At 29.8% G+C, this 25,476-nt stretch overlaps 1 protein-coding gene across 1 annotated transcript in view; it reads right to left on the bottom strand.

The window, feature by feature from the left end:
- The window catches only part of LOC124359336, a 115,607-nt gene extending 91,450 nt beyond the window's left edge, over window positions 1–24,157 (bottom strand). The window contains exon 1 of the mRNA XM_046812002.1: window positions 23,786–24,157. Coding sequence (XP_046667958.1) covers window positions 23,786–23,861 — 76 coding nt within the window. The 5' untranslated portion in view covers window positions 23,862–24,157. The remainder of the gene's footprint in view (window positions 1–23,785) is intronic.
- Window positions 24,158–25,476: the final 1,319 nt, after the last annotated feature.

Consider the following 25,476-nt stretch of genomic DNA (forward strand, 5'->3'; position numbering starts at 1 on the left):
TTGCATACTACTATGTGTTATTAGTCAATTTCAACTGGCTGGAAAAAGTTTTATGATAGAAGCGCAGGGTGTTTTCATGTAAGGGTTGCAGTCGTAAAATTGTTTGGTTTGTTTTATAAATACCACAATATGTGTAAAACATTTTTTTACCTTCTGAGACCTGAAGAGAACTTACTTCTTATGATACGTAAAGTTAGTTCTTCAACAACATGAGGGGAGAATAAATTTTTATAATCCTTATTCCTGCAGATGTGGGGAGAGCTTTCCTTGCTGCTGTGATACAAGAGTAGTTTGCTTACTTATAAAAAAGGAGGAAGGTTCTGACCCTTGCCTTTTACGATGAAAGAGTTCATGTAAAATTGTATTGTTAAAATTCCACCATACTTTATTGATTTGTTCAAATTTTACAATATTAAACTTTTATTATATAGATATTAAGTATATTATTCTACTTCATAAATAAGCTTGGTCGTGGCATTCTAAACTGTAGTAAGTATTATGGGGCTAAGGTTTTGTGTTAAATTTTAAGCATGCAAATTACGGAATTAAAGTTTTATCCCGTTAGCGTTATCTATTGTGCTAATGCTGTTGTTTAATTCTCTTTCATTATTCTTTTTTTATATCAGCTAACTAATTAATGTGTTATCATGTATTATTAAAGCTACGCGTAGTGAAAACTCTCAGAATCGAAAAAATACAAATATAAAATACGGTTGTTGGATTTATTAGTATTAGTATTACTATTATTTTGTGCATTAGTATTGAATTACATAATTTCTATGTATACAAAAGTTTCTTAAAATAATATTCCTAGCACGAACTCTCTGGAATTCCGTCAAAAGAATCGTTAGTTTCCGAGATTGAAAGTGCAACACTCGAGAGGAATGTGTTGCTGCTACGAAATCGGACAAATTTGCTATCTTTGAGAAAGTATTGACTTAGAGAACAATGTTCTATCTCACGTACTTTGAAAATTCTTTATTGGACAATTACTGTCCCTCTACGTGGACAAGGGCTTGCTAAAATTTATAACATTTGGAAAACCCATGCACCAATATTTAGGTTAATATAAAGTACAGTAAAGTATTAGTAAGTATAAATCATTGATTAATGTGGCTTCGTTGTTACACATTCAAGTTGATGTGTACGGTATATTAATTAAACATTGTTTTTTAATTCTTTAATTATTTACTGACATATCAGTGCATCATGTAAGTTTTAACGCTCCACAAGGCAAAAATTATCAGAATTGTAAGATTGGGGATCTTAATAAGGTTTCAAATTCAAAAATTGTTTATTTGAGACTTATTTAAAGTTCTCCTTTAGCCTTGTCGTCAAATAAACAGTAAAAAAGTATATGAGAGATAATTTAGTAGAAATCACGTATATAAATAAATGCATAGTTTCCACTGCTGTGTCATACGGTTGTTTTAATGAACAATTTCATTTTTTAATCTATTGATGATTAACTTCACACAAAAATGTGCGAATAGTGTACCTTAAATCTATTTTTGGGTCTAAATAATAAATTCTTTTAAAATTTAATGCTAGTAATATTAGTCTTTTACCATTCTAATAAATATGTTTTATTTCACAATATGAAAGTTTGTTTAGTATTATTTCCAGATCAAAATGGAACTATCAGTTAGTCAGTTTTTAATAAAAAAGAAAGATGCCGAATAATAGGTTTATATTTTAATAGAGAATATAACACTGCTATCGGTCAATTCGCTTATAATTTTATCGTTTTATCTTTATGGTTTTTAATATGTTATTTCCAATTATAACTTGTATGCATTAACGTAATTAATTGTGAATAGTCTGAAGAAAACATCCTTGCTATCGCAGGGCCGTATAAAATAAAAAATGTATCAGTAATTCTTTGATGTATTTTCATTGTATTGAATTAACGTAATTGTTCACAAATAATTAAATAACTCTGTTTTTCATCATTTTAAAAGTGATAAAAGACTCAGATTGGTACCACCAATCAAACTCTTAAGTCAGCAATGTAATAACATAAAATGTATTAATAAATGTAAATTTTCTAATTTCAACACTAAAGGTAAACGATATTGCTATAAATGAACACTGAAATCATCTAGAGCCTCAGTAAACCCTTCCTCGACAAACTGTGCGGGATTTGTAAGTTTTATTTCCAGTCTCTTCTCTCGTTTTCCTATAATTAGAACATTTCCATTAATGAATTTCGCTGCCTGACTGGAAAGCAGATTGCACTATTCAGTCTTGTTCACAGCTGGTGAATGGATCAAATCGCAGGAGTGTCAGTTATATAGAGGGAGTCAAACGTCATTGCAGATTCACTAATATCATTCACTCGGCTTTATTGACTCTGCACTCCCAGCATTATTACGGATCATTTCCGGGTCTAGGATCCGTTCAGGATTCATCCTGTTTTAGCTTCCAGTATTGGGATTTTAAAGACTTGGATAATTTTAAATTACGGGAAGATTTTCCATTGTGTTTATGTTAATTGGCGTAATAACCACTCATGAAAATAAGTTATTCTAATTAGAAGATATTCCAATCCCCTAATCCACTTCATAATAATTGGAATTTAAGTTTAAAGAGCAATTTTTCGGAACCCTGCGCTCGAAAAGTAAAACAGTTGTTATGAGTGAATATCAAAGAATTAAATGAATATCTCTGAAACATTATATAATATTTGAATGATAGCTTTAAAGTTTCATCAACACTTTAACTATTTTAGACTATATTGAGAAATTCTAAATCGGTAGTAGTCTTATCGAGATCGCATATATCCAAAATTCAACATTAAAATCTCATTTGCATCGACAGTAAAAGTTTATAGCAAACGTCATGTTGAATATAATATACTAAAATTTGGACTTCCATACCATAATTCTCTAACAAAGTTAGACGTTTAGTTCTTTCCATTCATTCATCGCCAATTGCTCCCTCTTCAATCCGGGATAATTCTAATGATTATATAGTATCCAAGTTTATTGTCAAAAACTCGTTCACATTAAAAATGGGTATGATGCTAAACAGCGTTTCGAACGAGTTTTAAATGCTTTGAATTGGAGCATTTTGATATCAATTGAAAAACATGCAATCAATTGATCATTTTTGTCTGTTGGTGAAATGAAATGCAGTCTGCGAGGGCAACCGTTCATGAATCGCCTGTGTGTCTTGTTCCTGATTCTTGCAGTCCGGAAGTTTACACTGCCTCTAGTCTAGTATGAGTGTATGTCTCCGCCGTTGGTCAATGTACATTTCTTTTTTTGGCGATGCCTAAAGGTAGGCCCTTGAAGCCATCAAGTTGTGCCACATTCTTTAAGTCCAAGAACAAAACCGTTTTTAGTGAGTAAGTACAAGTAAGAAGTAAACTGTATGCCTGCAACATGTCATTTCATTAGTTTATGTTAAAATATATTTCAGTATAATTCTAAGAGTACATTATAAACCCCAGTAGTAGAATACAATTGAAAGTCGTAGATAAATACCAGTTCGATATTATAAAATATTGTTTTACATGAATATCTGTGTAAAATTAGTACCACTTATTATGTAAGTAGGCTAGTGATTAAGATTATATATCTTTTGTTGACCATTTCAGGACTAAGAGCTCCCGAAGTTAGGGAGGAAACCTAACTTATTTAAATAACAAGAAACAAAGTTTTGAATAAAAAAATTATATTTCACATGCCCTAGTATTTTTATTTCACTTTCTATGTCAAAAGCCTAATAGAAACAAGCTTTAATCTCTGAGAACTACTGAACGAAGTAACTTAAATGTGGCAATATGAATTCTTTCCAATGATTCATGTTACCATGCAGGTCTTAATTATAAAAAATTTTCTAGAACTAAAAAAGCTAAGGTATTATGAACGTCTAATTTTCTAGGCAATATTTGGAAACTTTTTCAGAAATCCACTCTCCAAGATTACAGAGAAGTTTTGAGCAATGAAAACAACAGTAATATTTAGAATAGCTTTTAGTACAGAGCTTTAAGATCAACACGTTCTCATTTAAATGATCAAACTTTTCTCATGTAAACATAATGTATAATTTCCAATAATATTCCTATTAAAATAAAAAAGAAAAAGAAGGCTTAGTTATTGTGTACTATTTTTATTTTTATTTTTTTTATTCTAACTGCGTTTAGCTTCCTGGAAATATTTGTAATGCTGTAGCTTAGGCATTACTTATAATCATAGAAACTGTCAAGATTTTCAACATTGTTACTCTACAAGTTGGTAACGGAGAAACTCAGGTGTGGTAATATTTTTGATCCTCCGTGAACTTTTAAAGGGGTTAGTTGATTTCGGACAAAAATCTCTCTCTCACCATATATACACACCCAAGCGGAAAGGTTTTGTATTGAACAGGAAGTGAGCTTTGCTGACTCCTGGCTGACAGTAGGACTGGCGGTTTGCATGACTCAGACACTTGACAGGTCACGCCAACAAAAAATATCGACCTTAACTATAATTTCCGGGATGGTCGCCAGATCGCGTTCTTATTGAATATAAAAACGTGGAAATACTTAGTTATATGTTGTAACGCAATACCACTCGTCTTACTTTATATACAACCGGACTGTGAAGATACTTTATAGATATCAAGAAGTATATTATCGAAACACGCTTGATGTAAATGCTGACGAAGGAAAATATTCCATAAACGTAGACAAATAATGTATTTAAATCTGTTAAATTTTCACTGTCACAAATACAAATTGCTATTAAATTCTTCATTTCACAAGTTCAGTTCAAACTTACATTGCATTAGTTAAACAGGAGATAAATCATTCACAAGAATCAGAGGTGCGAGCTTAGGTTTCACATTAATTAAGCGCCAATAATCAGATAAAGATAAAGAAATCAATAATTAAATTAAATTCAAACTATGATTTTACCATTCGCTCACCATTCATTCCACAGGTTGAGAACTCGCAACTACTACGCACATAACGTAATATCACTATTTATCAGCAACTGAATTCAATTTAGTAATCTCATTGGAAGCTAAAATATTCAATACGTTTTGAATCCCAGGTTGGGATCTGGAAGATGTAATTTAAAACTTTGCCTTGGACATAGGAGTTTCATAAGGATTTTTGATTAACATACATAAACTCTTACAGCCTTAGGTGATGATTTTAGATGTTATAATTATATCCTTAGCGTAATATGACACTATACGACTAGATAAATATATAATGTTAACCCTTTAAAATCCCCAGATGATTATCTGGATGTATGATGTATAAAAACCTTGCCTTCCGTACTGATGATTGTGTAAATATAAATGTCCGGTTACCTAACAAATACAAATTCTGAGAACGCCAGGAGATTATCTCGAGGATGCTAAATTAGCATTGGTTAATGACAATATGTGTCTGACTAAATAATAGAATTTTATCCGGTACAGATCCAGAAGTTGACTATTCATATACTGTATAGTAAAGTCGTCAATTGGATTCTGCAGTATTATATAAACATACTGTACATAAGAATAATATTAAATTACATTTTACGAAATAAAAAGCATTTCAATGTAAGCTCAAATAAAAAACAAAAGATATAAATAAAAAGTTCGAAAGCTATGATAATAATACTTCAGAAACAGTCTAAGTCATTACAAGAACTAAGTGGATATTTAAACTAAAAGTATACATGAGAGATAAAATTCTGATCCGGTAGTACTGACGATGCAATCCAATAACTGTGACGTTTCTTCCTCAATTATTTATTTTCAAGAGGAATTTAGTCAACTTCTTTGCCAACTTGAATAAGGAATTATCTTGCAATTGTTTCAACAGAGCTACTTTGTAGAGATAACGACTGATGCAACATTTCCCAACCATTGTATAAACGCTAACTTTCTGTTACAAGGCATGTTCTTTCGTTAAACTTTATTTTTAGTACGCTCATTCGAATGGATAAGGTGCTATGGAAATTTCCGTCTTGATAAACGGAATTAAAGACACCTCGTCTAAAGACAAAAACTCTTAAATTTTCCTCAGATGAATAATTAATCACCTCAGTAACCACCTTCTTTTGTATTTGTATTATTTATTCGTCTTAGAAAAACGAATAGTTTTCAGGTCTTGTGATGTAGACTTTTATATAATAATATACATCCACCGTATTTATATTAACCAATATTGTAAATATATTTCTAAATTTATTTTATTTTTCAGTGCTAAGATTATTTTTCTCCTTTCGGTCTTTTATAGGTATGTATATATGTAGTAAGCGCACAATGTTTTAACAGAACTCAAAGTCACGAACAAGATTCGTCCTATGTGGTTATTCATTCTTAGTGTAATGTGTGGTTACAAATAAATAAAGATTTTCTGATTCTGATATACGTAACTATCTTAATATCCATATTTTAATTGCTTTGTCATAACATATTTTGACATAACATCTTTGAGATAACATATTTTTAAATTTTGCTAAACATATCTTGCATACTAAAAATATTGCAGAGTTTGAACTTCTTTATTATATCTATAATGATTGCTCTAATTTTTTAATACGTTTTTTAATTAAGACAGATATTTAATCAATTACCAAACATTTCATTTAGTTACCATTAAAAATTCTAGTGTTGGGAAGGTTTATTGTTGGTATCTTTCTTAGAGCACCTCTATTAATCGATTATTTGTGCAGAATGTATTGCTATTTAGTTTAACACTTTTTGAAATTCCTTGATCATTGAGTCAGCCAGTCGTATGGTATTTTTCACTTAAAAACAAGTATTCAACACCGATTGTTATACAAGGATGTAATATAGATTATTTATTTGTAGTGCAAACATGGATAAGCCTAAAACATACTGGTTGTATTAAACTACCCTATATATAGTTCCTGTAAAATTATGTCATTGTGCTTTGCTAATAAGAAACAACTTCACTAGATTGTGTATCATGTTGTAGATCAAACACAGTAAAAATGTTTCTCTTTCTAGTGTATTATTTAATTTTACATAGACGTTCTTTAATTCATTATAAACAACACCGTAATTATTCCTTTATAGACGATAAGTAAAAATTCAACTACTGTCGAATATGGAAAATTGTTCTGCGTGCTGATGAAAACTTGGTTGCAAATTTAAAAATTTAGCTCAATTTTAATTCTAATCGCCGCTGTTCACAGCTGAATTGCAAAGCCATGATGCAGTTCAGCAGTCGGCGATGGAAACATTTTATAACTCTTCCTACTCTGTGGTAACGAATTTGGCTTTGGATCTTTATTAAAAGTGAGTTATGCGAAACTGGGGTCGGAATTTGTGACAGTGCAGCACGTGACGTGGCGGCGAAAAGTGTGACAATGACAGCCAAAAATGTCACGTACCAACGAGCCAACTTGACAAGTGACACTGTCTGACAATTATACTCGTCATTTCGCTTACTCCACAATGTTGCCTCATTTGCTAAAAATTTATAGATTATTGAGATTCAAAAGTTCTTATTAGTATCTTTTTCAATGTCCAAACTTTTTTATACATATTACAGTATAATTTTATTTCATCTGTGACAATTTAAAACTATTATAATTTTAGCTGTAAAAGCGTGTATACCTGTATTTTTTAAGTTAATTGTTCATAAAAACTAATTAAAATTGTGTTTTAACTTTAACATTATTTTTTTCTAATGTTAAAGTGCAATTCATTAAGTCTAGTACTTAATAATGTATAACTCATATTTTACACAGGAATAAAAAAACCAATGAAAACCAAGTTGAAACATTTATTGGGTTTTCAAATTTAATTAAAAGTAGAATTTTGTCCTTAGTATATTATACTTCAACTCTAATTAAGGATAAATTTATTTTAAAACATTACGTAAAATGTTGAAAAACCTCAAATCTTGGTAATTCTAGACAATTAAACTTAATTTACGATCAATTATTTTATAAACCTTATACTTTGGACTGTCATTGTAATTAAATTAAATTGCTTTAATTTTAGTTTATTTTATTCTAAAAGTACCATGACATTTATCAATCGAGTATGAAAATATTTATAGCTATTGCTTTTGACAAAGTTTGAAAAAGTCAACAACCAATATTTCATTTTATATTGGCGATAAATTTAACATTTTATTGCTAATTATTCTTTAAATAAATTGTTTAAAAAGAGTTTGTATTATAGTTTTAATAATAACACTCAATGAAGTGATCAAATATGTGTAGTTTTGCAATTAATTATGTTATGTGTTTGCAAAATGTCTGCTCATAGAATTGGCCGTCAAATTAAAAAACAATCTTTCTCACGAAAGATGACCCAAGAAACTCATCCAAGTTGAGATAAGTGTATGAATACAGAATATTACTATGATTTCTACAATGTATCCTAGATGATCTTCAAGAAAATCTAGAATGTCTAACTTGTTTAATTCCAACCTGATATCCAACATCCAGGAACAACCGATATTACAATCTCAGAGCAAAAACAAACAAACATCTTGTAGCCTCAAAATGTAGGCCAAGTATCAACCTCCAGTTCATAAATATATTTCGATTTCTTCAATGATTTCTTTTTTACTCTCATTTTCACCAACAATAACAGTTAAGTACAATGTTTAAAAACAGATATGAAAATAATTCGTTCCATACTATCTAAAAAGTATTGATTTGTTTGAAGCAATTTCATGAACATAGGAAGTCTTATTGACTTTTAACTTTGTTCACCTGGGAAACAAGAACATCTGCTTTAAATATAATCATTAAATATTTTCATCCCACTGCCAATAGCCGAAAATAGCCACTTCCGGTACCCATCATGTGTAAATAAAGTAATCTTTTCCTATTTTAGACCTAGACAGATGAGCGGGCGATGATGACCTAAGTGTTTTTCCTAGACAGATGAAAATTTATCAAGTGTGGAAGTGTAGATTTTACGACAGGTCCTTCTCAAAATCGCCTCTTTGTCTATCCGTTCGCTTTCTGTCCGTCTGTGCGATAATGCTTGACAGAAAGGTCCTCGATACTTGAAACTTGGCACAAAGGTTCCTCTTGATTTCAAGTAAGACCTCTATTGTGTGAAAAAGTCAAGCTGTAGTCCATGTGTATGTCTGCAATAACTCTTGTTAGTTCTATCATGTCATTTATATTTTGTTTTATTTGTGTATTAATTTATTTAGTACTATAAACCTAAACACTTGTTGCCATTATTTAGGATAAAAATTGTTTTTGATTAGTTGCATTATGTATTATGCTTTATTTATTATTATTATTATTATTATATAATTGTGATTAAAAGTATCTAAAGTGTTTTCAGGTTCATGATCGAATTTCTGAGCTTGACTCACACCTCACCCGTAAGACACTATCACCTCACGGAAAAGGCCAATTTCGGTAACAGTTATTAAATATAGTATTTATTTTAATGCTAATGGAATTGATGTCCCCAAGTTTCCTCGCCATTGAAAAGACAGAGTACTAGAATGTTTAAGCCGGCTATTCTTGTTACCTATTTACCTTAAAATTATACCACTAATGGTTAAAAAATATATAATATTATTTGAATCCTTTTTAAAATATGCATTAATAGTGTCCAAATATATGTCCAACTATGTAAATTTGTTACGTAAATTACAAGGTTAGTTTTACGTTTATATATTATAATATATCGTATATTATACACGATATATTTGTTTATTGTTGTTAACAGGAAAATAAATATCAAGAACTACATAAATTATGTATATATCAATGTAGTATATACATGAACTAAATACAAAACTTGGCCGTGAATGTAGTTTTAACACTTGTTAATTCAGTTTGATTATAACCGAAATGTACACAGTATAATACAAAATAATAAAGGCGTTTAAGGTGTTTTGTTTTTGTTAAATACGTCGAGAAACAAAATCTAACTAAGAAGTGTAACATTTGAACTAACTATTAACATGTTTAAAACATTTATCACTGAAGTTTTTCTTATGCACACCATTTCACTGCATTAAAATATTTATTTAGAGATCATTTCAATTCCAAAATGAAATAATAGAAATTTTCATCCATATACCTACTTAAACAAGAATCTTAATTAAATTCCGGGAAGTTATCAAAGACAAATGGTGTCAGGACAAGCTATACCAGCTAACTCTAGCCTCTAACAATTACACGGTCACTGCGCTGTTCTCTATTTTCCACACAGACGACTATTGAAAACTAAAATATTAAATCAAATTTAATATAAGTTATTTATAATTTGTATATAAATTAAGGTAGAAGAAAATTTATTTCATAATTTATACCATAATTATAATTTGTTTTAAAACCTATTTTGACTCTTTGCTTGGTCTGTTTTGTGAGACATACTTTAAAATAAAGTATAAAAGAAATTCAGTTGCTTAGAATCGATAAACTATTGTAAAAAAAGATATTTACAATTCTTTTGTTTACAAAAAGCTTATGCTCTACAAATAATTAAACTATTATAAAGAAAATAAATACTAAAAAGAAAAGGATTATCAAAATTATTTTACCAATAATTCAACATTCATTCCTTTATTTTTTTTCTTATAATAAACTACCTCGAGGAATTTACAACATATGACTTTTAAGATGAAATGAGAATTAAAGAAAAACATACGAGAATGATATCGAATAAAATGAAACTTGGTTAGACAATAATTGTAATGGCTTAATATAAATATTAAGAGTAATTGATTATAACATATATGTCCTGAATCTTTCTCTACTAATTGGAAGAAAGTATTTTAAACTCCTAAAGGAAATACTATCCACATCAATAACACACTATTCATTACTGTATATCTACTGTACGTGTACGTGGTAGTAGGACTCTTCAAACTCTTATCGGTTACTTAGCTACAGTCATGATCTCATCATTCAAGAAAATGACATCATGAGATTCCCTTATTGGGCATTGAAATGTCCCTTTTATCCCAAAATCGTTGCAACATGCAAGCTTAAAACCTCTCACAGATATCTTTAACTGGATTTTAGATGTTCCAAAACAGCCTTTCGATCAAAATAAAAATGGGAATTGGCATTCAAGAAAATTACTCACTTCCATCGGTTTCCTGCTACACTCAACGAAAGCCTTAAACTTGTGAAATCCAGGAAGGATAATCGACCCCCGACCTGAATAAGATGTCCCCAAGTACTCCAGAAATCCATCAAGTTGACCGAAATCCCCAGGTCTGACTCCTCAGACCTCGAAACTTGTAACCAGAAGTGCACGTATGGACATTCCTGAAAGTGACATATCTTTGAACACACGTCTTTCGTCAACAATGGATAGTGAGTGAAGGACACAATTTTACATCTAATTCCGCCTCACTTTAGATATCTTTAAGAGCTTATCTTCAAAAACTGGTACGATGAAGATTCATACTTGGAAGAAGAAAGTCTCCATAATGTACATTTTGATGAATTCCTAATCATAATCCCGCGCACAGAAACCCATTTAGTCGATTGTAACCATTGGATAGACATTCTCACCTCTAAATTAAGTCTACCCTGTTGACTTTTCGATTTAATAAACCTTCTGGATCATTTTGCTGTCGGTCAGAAGCGAGCGTACCACTGAGCACTGAGATGAATATGCAAAAAGAAACCATTGTAACCATTTATATTGCTATCGTATTTCAAAATATATGCGAAACAAATTCTATATTCTCTTTTACGATATATATAATTTTCCCAATTACAAAATAAAATGGCCCTCATAAACGCTTGTAATACATTGTTTTACTATACTGTATACTGTCAATACTGTATATCTTCAAACTGTTATGCATATATCATTCATGTTTAATCACATTCAGTTTGGATGTGATATATATTAAATATAATATTCCAATCGCTGGATCCGTTATTTTCGCCATATTTTGGGATGGTCAATTAGCCAGAATACCAGACTACAGATCATTTAACCTCTTACTTGTCATGTATTTAGCAATAAACAACTTATTTGTCTAACGTATTGTCAAAACATCGTTAAACCCTAATTGTTTACTAAAGCCTCATATTTTCCATTTTTATTGCCGCTGCATACAGTTTCCATTAATTATGGAACGATTATTGAAATACTGTCTACACTAGAAATTCATACAATTTTTTTATAAAATATTAACATTTCAAATACTAGCTCTAATTTGTCAAAAGGCACATTTCTCAGAGCTATACCTTTCTCTCGATGTTTCAGTTACTAAAATAAATCAATTGGTGTATTCTTAAGGTTATTATTCTAATTGGTTTCTCAGTTGACATAATATCTTGAAATTTTCTTTAAGTCCGTAGTTCTTTAAGGGACTACCAATTTCAAAAGAATGGTCTTCCTTTTAGTCAATGAAAATAAATTCCTAGAAAAGCTAGGCAATTTTGTAACAAGTCCCCAATAAACACGATAAGTTAAAGAAATAACTTAATACGCAAATTAATTTTATAATTATTGCAAAATCCGTTTATTTATAAATATTCTGAACCATTTATTACGGCACCTGCATTTAATTTCATGACTTTTTGAGATTTGAATCAAATAGTCATGGTGGCCATTGAGATGAATATACAAAAAAACATTGTAACTATTTATATTGCTATCGTGTTTTTGCAGAACTATCATTCATGTTCAATCACATTCAGTTTGGATTTATTATATATTAAATATATAATTGTTGGTTTCCCAGAATTTTTCCAGGAATTTGGTTTCCCAGCCTAGCGTCAATGGAATCTTGCACTAGCTGTCAAATTGATCAGTGAAAATCCCGAAATAAATAATGTAACGAATTACTTTGTGTAATTTTTTGTTATATGGAGTTAATACGAGTATGAAGCAGGAAATCTCAAATCTACGTGGCAAATCAAAAAATCCAATTTAAACTTTCTTACATTAATGCAATTTTAGTACATGTTTTATATTTAGTTTACAATAAGTTAGTAAGTGCGATTCCTGAATAATGCGAGTCTTCGGTATGAATTGTTTTTATTAATCTTGATTGTAGATATATGTAAGGTTAGCTGTTCACGAAAGGAACAGATCATATTGCAGATCTGGAAACGTAATATTACCGATGTTTTTTATCTCTGAATGTAAATTTCTGGAAAAAATTATGATTTCTTAGCTAAATTTTATTTTAAATTATTTAATAAGAGTAGAAATATTTCATCACTGACATTTTGGTGTTAAAAAACTGATACTTATCGAAAAATAAAGCATTTGTTATACGGAAATTCGTAAATCACACAATTAGCACTTTATCGCTATAGTGAAATGTTGAAATGAAAATAAATCCATTTTCACCCATTTCGAATCTCCCTCGTTCCAAATTGAGGAGATCTTCGTTTGGGCGTATAAATAAGGTATAGAATATCTCTCACCCCCAGAAATGTTTAAACGTAACTTTGTTTAAGAACAACGAGTTTTAATCCCAGAACTTGTGTCTGCGTTTGATTAATTTTGCTAATTATATTTCATTATTGTGACAGTAATAACTAAGAATATTTACTATATATAATAGTGGGTAAATAGTCCTATATACTGTAATTTACGCTACCCCCCCCCCTCACCCACAACACCACTTAGAACTTTGTGTACTCCAGTGTTATAACGACGACGGCTAGATGTCCCTGAACATCTCCAGGATCAGTAATGTTTATTACGGTAAATTCCCAATCCCATACCCTAAACTGTCTAACTTCATTAGGTACGGAATAACGGTAACATCTATAAGGGTAGTTACTAACTCAACTTGTTATCTAACTTGTTGCAAGAGACCGGAATGTTCTAGTAATTAACAAAGGAGTTAATACAATATAAGAGTATTACTAAAAAATAACTATATTTCACCTCTTTGTAATTGTTTTTTCAATTGTCATAGGACAAAAGGGTAAAAGCAATTTCCTTCTTCAGAGGCGCAAGTGAAATTGCGGTGACATTATTCACCTGATAATGTCACAACAAAAGTATTATCAAATTACAATCTTCCTGCCAAAAATTTATAATTTAGTAACTATGTTTCGTTCTTTAGTTAAATGAAAATTCATGCAGATCTAAACATTTACATGAATATACAAATTTTTCATTTATCTTCACCACTTAGCTTAGTAGTTTTTGATAGAGAAATTCCGAACTTTATTTTGTTTAACATTATAACCTTCATTAACCCAGTTAAACAGCATAAAAATTATTCTTGGTAATTTTTTAGAATTATGCCTAGAAGCCAACACGAAACTTTTCTGGGTCTCTCTAAGTACTACAATGCCCGTATTGGGACATAATAAAGATCCAGTCTAAACACGTATTACTGCATGTAAATTTAAGCAATATTAATTTACTCGTAAATTAACAGTAAAAAAACTGCTATCGAGACACATATACATTTAACCATTCTAAACGTAAACTGTATGATGGCTTGTCTTGATTATTTCCCAATTACAAAACTGATCATTAACTTTTGCGTAACAATTTACCAAATAAAATAATAAAAACCCACTTATCACATTAATTTTTAGAGTACATTAAATTAGTAGGCCTACTTAACAGTAAAAAGGTTGTTTTAAACGAGATAGCTATGAGGGATTTTTAAATCATCAGCTGTTTAATAAATATACTGTTTTACAGTATTGTATATCTATGTAAATTTATTTTCAACTTTAACAAATGTAGCAAAATTTAATTCAATATTAACTCTAAGAATCATACTACATCTGTAAATTCTCATATCTTTTAGTATACGTTTTATGCGGGTACATTTTATTGATATATTGTAATAGTTTTATAATGTCCTATAGGTACTGGATATATTTGATATTGAAAAATGTACAATTTTACTCTTAATACTACATCACATAGATGCTTACATAGTTTGTTAATATAATTATCTGTCATAACAATCAAGTTTAATACGTATAGTAGTAAAATGCGTCATTCTCAGAACTTCAAGTCAATAATTCATTCCTTGCTCATTATTTACCCGTTAATGAAATGTTAAGAGATGAAATTTATATTACGATGGAATTTCTTAACATTTATTAATAATATTAATTTTTACAATTAATACTAATATATAAAATTATTTCAGTATTTAATTTAGTAAATTAATTTATTAAAAAATAAAATATTAGGTAATATATTAGGTAAATCAATAAAAGTGTTATAATGACCGCTGCTGTGGTAACTATAACTGTAAGCTATTTGGTTCATATTTGCAACACCATACGGCTGAAACAAATTTCTTTATGGATGCGTTTACACATTATTGAATTAGCTAGAGAACGAAAGTCCCGCAAATAATTATCTTATATTTAGACACATGTATACAAGGTGTTCACAAAAGGGCGTCACAAAACTTCGTTGGCTGATATTATTTAACATTTTAAACGAAAAATGTCCTATAAACATAGTTTGAGGAATATTTATTTTAGCCAATAACCACTATTTTGTATTTTTAATTAAAAAAATCAATGTATCTAAAAATGATAAAGCTACATATACCAAACGTGGTACATAGGCATTAATAATTACTAAGAAACTGAAACGAAATTGGTGTGATGTGCTTTAATATTAATAAAATAGTACCTGTTGAACATTTTTAAAGTCAAATAACAAAAACCATTATAGTTATATATCATTTACAAGTTACCAACTATTTTTTAATTTTATAAAAATTTCAATGGTACTTTCTCAATGAAATCCGTCAACGTACAAGCGTGCACGATCACTTTTATAATTGCACAATCCAGGCGCAAGACAGATTTTGTCAATTGAGAGGTATCACGTTTTAAATCATAAGTATATTAAGAATTACGATTTTAGAAACTCCCAAAATTTTGCTTCTATTCAATCAAATATCACGAAATACGATGTGTATTTCATGATACATCCTGACATAATGAGGACAATTTCGATTTATTTGACAGATACTTATAAAAACTGCTTCACGCTCTGGGTCCCAAAACACTGTTTATCAAACTTATATCTGAAATATATCAGGAGATTGGAATGTCTTTAATGTTACTATCACTTGTCTTGGGAGTGTTTATAATGTTATCAAGAAGAATATGATCATGATGTCTCTGTTTGTGGAAAGAAATAAGGTAAGAAGCTGCATGAAACTGATAGTACAGTTTAATAACAGATATTTATATTAATACTATGCTAGGTGTTTCACTCCGAAATATTCACAATCAAAGTGAAAACAACCAATATTAAATCAATAATATTAAAGTGCCGTTTATATATTTTGAAGCTAAGCGTAACCACAAATCTTGAATTTTTTTGCCTTACTTACTTAATGATCAAGTATGTTTAACTCATGTTTTAGAAATATATTTTAGTACACAGCTATTGGTTTGGCAACTGAAGATTCTTGTATGTGAATCGAAAAATTTAGAAATGTAATACTTTTCTTTCGGGTTCTTTCGGCTCAGGGTTAGTACACGAAGAAAACTGGCGTTCTCTAGAATAACTTAAATTAAGACCTTAAGAAATAATCAGTAGTTACAACCAAGCAGTTGCATTTTATATGTGTTTCCATTACATTTGTTCAATTTTCCAAAATTCTGTTGAAGCTAGAAAGACTGAAATTATGGAACGATTCAACTTGGACCAACATGAACAACTGTGCCGTGGTAAAGAGAAAAACAAATATACGGAGAATGAAAGTTTCATTCATGTATTCGAGGTATTTAGTTTATTACGGAAAAGTCAGTAAGTTGTAATGTACTGTATATTGTAGACTGTAGTTTAGCGACGTTTGAAATTCAATGGACATAAGTTTTATGAATATAACTTTTGGGATATACGAGTATTTTTATGTATTAAACACTGTAATAATATTGCAGTACCACGATATAATAGTTAATTACAGAATCTTTGGTGCCACATGTATTATAATAAATAAGATGTAATAATTAAATCCATAAATAACCGATCGCCACAAGAATTAGATATAATGAAATAAACGTCGACTGTAAAATTTCTTATCAATATTAATAATCTTGACTGCTCCACCTGTATATCGCATATCACCATGTAACGGTTAATTTATATTTACAGATGCCTACTAAGATTTTGAACCCATTTCAATATAGTTTTATGAAGCAAGTCCAAGGAAATCAAATTTCACGGTAAAATCATTAATTATCTTTCCCTTTCTTATTTCAAATTGCGTACACATGTCAACAAACACTAATATTATATGTTTATTGGTTGACGAATACCTACACAAGATGCAAAGATGCATAACATAATAACAATAAAATAACACAAGCTGCAAACCAGCCGGAAACCGAGGATAGTGAAAACCGATAGTGAAAGCAACATTTTCTCATGAAATTTTTGGAACTACTGATTTCTCTACAAGTAGCACCATATTTCACTTCCTATATTCCTAATTTTCTATTTCATTTTCTAATTTAACAAATACAATTATTACATAAATTTCATAATCCCATAAGTTTTCTTTTGACAACGACTGTACTATAGGAACAATATAATAAACGTTATATTGAACTAGATTTCCTTTAAAATCAGATAAAATATATCATTTTGAAGTAAAATAGCATATTTAGGCAACTAAAATACACGATAAAAATGTATTTATTATTAGTCAATTTATGACCCAAGAAGTGAGATAAGTAAAACGATAGATCAGTTTTTAAATTGTGATTGTGTTGATAAATGTTATCAGAGCAGAAAGTGAGTATTATCAGTTAATTTATTCAAATGGTATAACTCAAGTACTATTTTATATTTTTGTTGGTGTGTTTATTTGGAAAACAATGTTATTCTTTACATGATAATAAACATGTATACAATGAGTGAGGAGGCCACGAGTAGTATTGTAATTTTAAAGGCAACTGAAATAAATCTTCATTATTACAAAAATTCTAAGAATCTTAAAATGTAACTTGGATTTTGAACCACTTTGTCAATATTATAGAGTAGAATTTAAAATACCTCCTCACATTTGATGGTGCAAGAATACCACGTCTAGCCATGCACAAACAACCAGAAATTTAAGTTGTTTTTGTAAGGTTCTGTTCTTAAACATCATGGAAAGAAAACGCATGGAAGCGTCAGAGCAAACATCCGCTTGAAATCTCAAATATTCTCATAACATAGTTACAAAAATTACCTTCATAGTACTGGCTAGGCATCAGGATTTATTTTTAAAACCACTATAGTCAATTAGATTCCACGAGCAATTATTTTGGCAAATGGACATTCATTCGAAAGTATAGCCACTGAAGAACACCACGAATTAATAAAAAACATAACGCAAACCAATAATAATATAACAAAAAAATTATTATTACAAATTGTGTGTATAATATTTTTACATTTTGAAATTGAAATACAATTTTATTTAAAAACCTTAATTTTAGAATTAATTGATGTGCAACACTCTAATTCTTACACTTTCACTAATTCTAATTCTTAGTGATTTATTACACTAATCAGTTTAGTATTGAGGTAGAGCTTTGGCTCTACATGGTAAATTCCTTTTATGTATGAATGTTAGTTAACAGTTTAAGCATTATTATAAAAGATCTAATTGTTATTAACAATCTTCTATAAGTAACATACTATGTTACTTATAGTTAATTGGTTCATTCGAAAAACCTCATCGACACAGAAGGTTAATTAAAATTAATAATGTTTCATAAACAGTTTTTACTCTGCTATTTATAGTATATAATATAATTGACAGTACATTATACAATTAGAAGTAGTAAATAATATTATATTATACTTTTACTGTCTCAATCTTAATACTATTGAAATAATGTAAAATTACTTATTACAGTTATTCAAATACTTTTTTCAATCAGACTATACTCAATGAACTCAAATTTATACCAGAGCAATCCCTGTAGTAACGGACAATTCCGCTCAGAAGAGTCTTTAGAGAGGAATTTTCAAATAGGCAACTTGTAAGTGACTACTGCAGAATACGCAATGAAATAAAGGCCGAGATAAAATCCACTGAAGGTTTAAAAGCTGCATTTCTCTCAGGATGAAAAGATAAGCCCCAAAGGATAATCCTGAGGTGAATATTTGTGTATTCAGAAATATCCTTGCTTTATGTTGAACCACATGAACGTCGACTGAAGGCCGCTATATAATGAAAGAACCTCATTTGTTCAGTAAAGTTCTAATGCAGACTTCTTTTACGAATTAATTCGAATGCATTTGTATTGTTTTACATTTTTCTGAATGTATGTAATTACAATAATAACAACGGAAGACTTTCAAGATTCACAAATAATTCGCTTTTAATTCTTCTGAAATGTAACAGATACCGTATGGAAATTGAAAAATGTAAACTAACTCTTTTAATAAGTATGAATTTAAGTACTTTAAACTAAAAACACCATTCCAATATGACTGGAATTCAGTTTCTAAACTCAAAAACTTAACTATTCAATTTAGTATACTAATTTATTATAATTTTATTTTTACAATATAAATATTTCAGACTATCTGCAATTATTTTCTATAGTGTTTACTACATCGTTTAAAAACCGTGTTAAGCTATGCAGGTATTATATTTTTTAAGAAATAGGGATTTGGGTGTATTTTTATTTATATATTTTTATGGTAGAATTGAACTCTTTATTAATAAGAGCACGTAGATACCTTGTCCTTACACATTTTACAAGCTACAAACTTATAAAATGTCCATCGCGTCTACTTAATATTGCAGGAAAATTTAAGGAACGTCAATTAATATAAATTAAAAATCTATTTACAGACTCAAATTCGGTCTTTAATGTACAGTATAATATTTTTTTTTGTGAAGGCTTTTCAATATTTCGCCTTAGTTTCAGATTCTACCAGCAGCTTTAACCTTTACAATAACAACCTGAATAATCTTTCTCTTATTAACTTTTCATGAATTTTAAGTTTTTAAATCAATACAAAACTATAGGCTACTAATGATTATAACCGGGTATATTTATTAACAAAACAGGAAACGTATGTTTACAGTACGATGTTAAATCTAATCTTACATTCAATCCGATTATTGCGTACTGATTGTAGACGTAGACATTTCATGTAGTTTTAAATGCTTTCGAAATGTTTCACAGATTCCAAACAAAGGCAGATTCAAAATTTTAATATTGAATTCGTCCAAACAAAATTGTTATGGAAAGGATAATTTGTATCACTATTCTATCATGAACGGTACATAAACACTATGAGTACACTATGCATGTTATGTATCATATACTTTGTCTGTTAACACTGAATGTCTTCATAGTTTACTTCTGAAAGCTATTTTGATACCTTAACCCTGCTAAAGGCACTTATAATAAGAAATCAAGGAACGGTTTTGTTTTTAAAATATCTGAACAAAGCTGATCTGAACGCCAAATTTTTAATATAGAAAGTAACTGAAGGTCTGTATTACTTAGCATATCAGTGATTGGTAACTCGTAGCATTACATATAGGAATGTACGTTTCCACTGGATATTTTACAGTTTTTACTCTTTTACACTTACTTGGACTTCAAGAAGTACACTGGAATCTTTATACATCTAACTGGTATATACGTATCTCTAAGTATCTCGCCTGAAAATAATATACGACTTTCATGGAGATTAAAATTATCTGAAGACTAACACTAAACGTCAATTAATATTTTATTGTTAAATGGAACTCAATTTTCCAAATTCAACAGTATCCAAATTGTATTATTAAACATTCGCATAACGTACTAAATCAACTTTCTCTTTTATAGAAAAAACTATTAAAGTATATTTGTTCTTACTTTAGGTTTCAAGGATGTAGGCACTTTAATTAATACTGACTTTAACTAATGATTTCTCTTGTTTTAATGGTTTATTACGTAAAATAGAAAACAAATTCGTTTTCCATGTCAAAGTTCTGTGAACTAGATAGCATTTTAAATTTTATTCAATATGGGGAAAAAATCTAATTTAAGCACTTCTAATCATTATTAAATTTCATCTTTACTTAATGTTTACATTCAAATTAAGGAACCAAGTTAAATGAAGAAATTATTCACATATAATCGCATAATTTTTTTTTTCGTTTGATATATTGATGATACATTATTTTTGGGTTTATACTCATTATAAACTTTTATTAGTGCTCCATTTGAGGATGAACTAAAAATTCTGCAACAACTGTCAGTTCTTTTCAGTTCTTTTTTCTTGGTTTACGTTACCTAGATTCCTAAGGCAATATTCATTCGAAAACTGAAGTTCCTGTATCCGGAAGAAAAGAGAAAAGAAATACGCTGCCTAATAGTTAAGCTACACAGGAACTACATAGAAAATTTCAAGTTTCCAGTACTTCAGTCTAAATAATAGCTTTTTAATTAAAGAATTTTACTGGTGTAGATCTACCTGAGATTCAAATCCTTCAGCGCTGATGAATAATATAATGCATAAGTGTATTTAGTAATATGACAGAATCTTTCATTTAATTTAAAAGCAATTTATATAAATTAACACGTCAAAACTGAATAACATTGTTTATAAATTATAGAGACTCAGTATATTAGGAGCTGTTTAACTTACAACCAATTCGTTATTAAATGTTCTGAAAAAATTAGTTTAGAGAGAATTCTTTTCGAAATTGGTTAAGAAAATAATAGTTGAACACCACTTTAAACGCATTCAAAATTATGTTAAAATGTAACAATATTTCGCGGTTTAAATATGAATTTCTTTAAAATTTAAAAACTGTTTACATTTTTTTTTGTTTAATTTAAAACTTTAAATTTAAACTTTTTGTTATCTAATCTAAATATGTTTAGATATACAAAAAGAGTCTAACAAAGATGGTAGACTTTAATAACCCATGATATTCATGACTGATGGTATAGTGATGGGCGACGACATAACACCATCACTATACACAACCTGGTCTCCAAATCATTTAGTAGTGAAAATTGTCTGTGAGAAGAATGCTATTACATAAATATACACAGTTTTGTATATTTGCCTAATAGGACATTAAATTCAATGTGCCTCACATTTCGAATCTGGTTTTTTTAAATATTGTTAATTTTATACATTGCTATTTTAATTGGTTTTGTAAACAAATTGCTATTCAACTGAATTGTTTGGTTTCGGTATATATTTCTCAGATGAAGAGAGTAGATATTGTTGTATTTAGGACCAAAAGTGAAAGAATAATGTTCACTTATTTCATCAGCTTTTTTATTACAAGGGTAAGTTTTAACTAGTGAATAATTATTCAAACCACTGTGCCATGACTACACTTTATAGTTAATTTCTTGAGTGCATCTTTCATTAGTTTTATACCGCATCTTTCATTAGTTTTATGCGTTTTATACCGCATAGAAAAAGATGCAAGAATAAATTCTGTATTCTTTCGAAGCACTTAATTTTTAATATTTAAATCTTTTTATACTTCTTGACATCGGAACTATAAGGAATTACTCATCAATGGAACTCAATCAGCATTTTTTTACTTGAAGTTTAAATTACATTGTGTTTAATTAGTATTTCTAGACGATTAGTATTATTTCAATATAGTTATGTTTTTTCCGTGAAACACATTACGAGTAAGTATTCATTTTCAAGTCTACTGATTTATTTTTGTATTGCCATTTCACCAGTAAATATATTAATACTAAGGTTTGAAGAATCTTGGAGAATTGGAAAAAATTTATTTTACTATCACTAGTAAATAAATACAAATTTTCCGATATTTATGTTTTTATTTATAGGCCTTTTGGAATCAATGATTTCATCATCGGGCGCTTCTCAAAGAAAGTGAATCATTAATTCATTGATATAGAAAGGCCTAGCAATAAAAAAATATATATTAGGAAACTTGTATCTATTTATCAGTGGTAGTAAAATACTAGTGTTTGTTGAATTTTTATTACATTAAGCTGTGCTAACAAAACCAGATTTTTTTATTTACAACTTTATCTTAACACATTTCTGTGTAATATACGGTGTAACCTTTGACTGATTAAGTTTTCTTAACATTCCTCATTGAGAAATGAGAATTTTAATAATTTATACAAGTTTTCACTTATTGCCTGTGAGAAACAGAACACCTCATACATCATTATAAATATCCCATGTTCATAGCTTATGCAGAAACTTAGGCTGTTCCAGTATATCTGAGATTTAGAGATAGTCCTCTAGACCAAACCCGGACACTTTCTATCATATATTGGTTCGGTATTTTGGCTCCGCGGTAACGAAATTATGGAATAATCCTGAGGATTGTCAATTTCCATTGTTATGCTTTGATACGCCCTGGAAAGATTTTGGATCAGTAATAAATATTGCGTTATGAAATTAACATTCTCTTTTGGATTAAAGGTTTTGACTATCAGAACGAGTCAAGAACTTCTATAGCAGAGAAATCCTAGTTTGAGTATTTTTGTACTCTCTACTTTTTCCATAACCGGTTATTACCATTACAAGGTAGTTACGGTCCCTTAGGCCAGGATGTAGAGGAAACCGGTCTCTTTATTAGTTAACTATTTAAAACCCCCAAAAGTCTAAATATTATGTTATTTTGTCACGAAACTAGTTATGATAATATTTAATATAAATTTTAATAGTAGTGATCTTTGCTACGATTATAAAGTTGTCTTTGTATAAAGAAAAAATTGTCAAACGTGTCATTTTTTGTATTTTTGAGATTTTGCAACTAAACTGTTTTGCCCAAGAAAACTTTAATTAGGTACTTGAAAAATAGTTTTAATAATTTACAAAAGTTTATTTAGAGCCAAATAATTAATGCTAAAAGCAAATAGCTACAGTGCGAAATATCAGTGTTTCGACTTACCAAATAACGCAAATAACGTGAAAATAACAACAAGAAGTAAGCCGGAGATCCTGATCATGCTGCCGAGGTGATCCATGTTCAGCTCAAATAACAACTCACATCTAAAGCATCGCACAGGGATTTTCAGGTTCTATTTTTCACAATAATTAGGATACTGTATAGGAAATGCCACCTTAAAAGTACTTTAAAAGTCTTCACCGTTAGCCAGTGGAACGTCTGAAACTTCTTAACAATCGAGTGAGTCTCCAATGAACAATCTGGTAAAATTACGGAAACAGCTACAAGTTTCACAACAATAAATTCCGATGATACGTCATTGCGTGTTCATAGGGAGCAGTTCGGCGGGTATAGAGCGTACATAGCGCGCCACAGGCGGGGCTGGAGTGGTGTCGGTCGGGGAGGTTCGCGGGGTCGCCGCTTGCGCGCGCACAGCAGCACAAGACAGACGGCGCGGTGGATCATTACTAATATGATAAACTACCGTCAAATGTTATCTTTACCCACCCGTCAGGCTAACCTTATATCTGATGCATTAATGGGGACCTTAACTGCCACTAGAAAGTCCCTGTGGTCGGACCAATTCTTTTAGCGCAACAATGAAGTTAAAGCAGAAAAAATGAAGGTTTTCGAAAATGAAAATTTGTAAGGCCACAAGGATAGTTAACGAAATATAAAACCTAAAAATAACACAGTAACTATTGATTTACATTTGAGTAATTATTGTATAACCTCGGGTATTGTTTATGATACATTTGTTTAGTGCGTACGTTTTAAATCCATTTCTTCATACAACAACGACGGACATAAGTTTCTAAGAATTAGAAAAGCAATCCAGAAATTAACATGTTTCAATGGTCGCCATGCATAGTTGGATGCTCATACAACAAACTATATTACATTCATACTAAAATTTAAAGTTAAATGAATAAATTGAATCCATTGCCACATATTCTTACTCAGCATTTATTTATCAATTATTCAATAATTTTCTTTTAAACACCGAACACAATTCACTTATAAATTTTTTTATACTAAGTTCTGTGAAAAATGTATGATTTTTCACAATCATAAAGAATCTATTGATTATATATCAGGTGCATTATAAATCACAATCCGAGGCGACACACAATCCCTGACTGCGGATTTAACCATAACAATCTTGAAAATCCAAGATGGTCAAAAACCAATCATATTACTATTTAACAAAAACTCAAATATTGAGATTTTATTATTTTCATATTCCTCCAATTATGTCAAAACCTTTTATTGGCTGAGCGTTCACACACGAGTTGCGTAAAATGTTTTTTCTAACAAATCCTCCCGCAAGATATCTCGAAAACAAATTGTGCATTAAATTTAATTTCTACATAAGAATCATCGAGTTGGATGATTGTGCATGTCCCTCGATAGGATTTGGCTGACTTATACAGAAGCTTATCATCCAGAAGAGTATTCGAAAACAAATTGTGCTATACGAGTACATATAAAATTTTGCACGAATAGCCCCACATCCACATCCCCATACTTTGCACCATTGAGGATTAGGATTCATTATTATTTCATACTAAAAACCATTATTTGGTACCCTTACCTTCCAATGAAACCCCTTCTCAACAATCATCTTTAGGCTGAAGTTCTTCATGTTGCAATATTAACACACAGAATGGACCATAGTTATTAATGGCTGCTGT

This window comes from Homalodisca vitripennis, chromosome 4 (genome assembly GCF_021130785.1).
Source record: "Homalodisca vitripennis isolate AUS2020 chromosome 4, UT_GWSS_2.1, whole genome shotgun sequence".
Lineage (NCBI taxonomy): Eukaryota > Metazoa > Arthropoda > Insecta > Hemiptera > Cicadellidae > Homalodisca > Homalodisca vitripennis.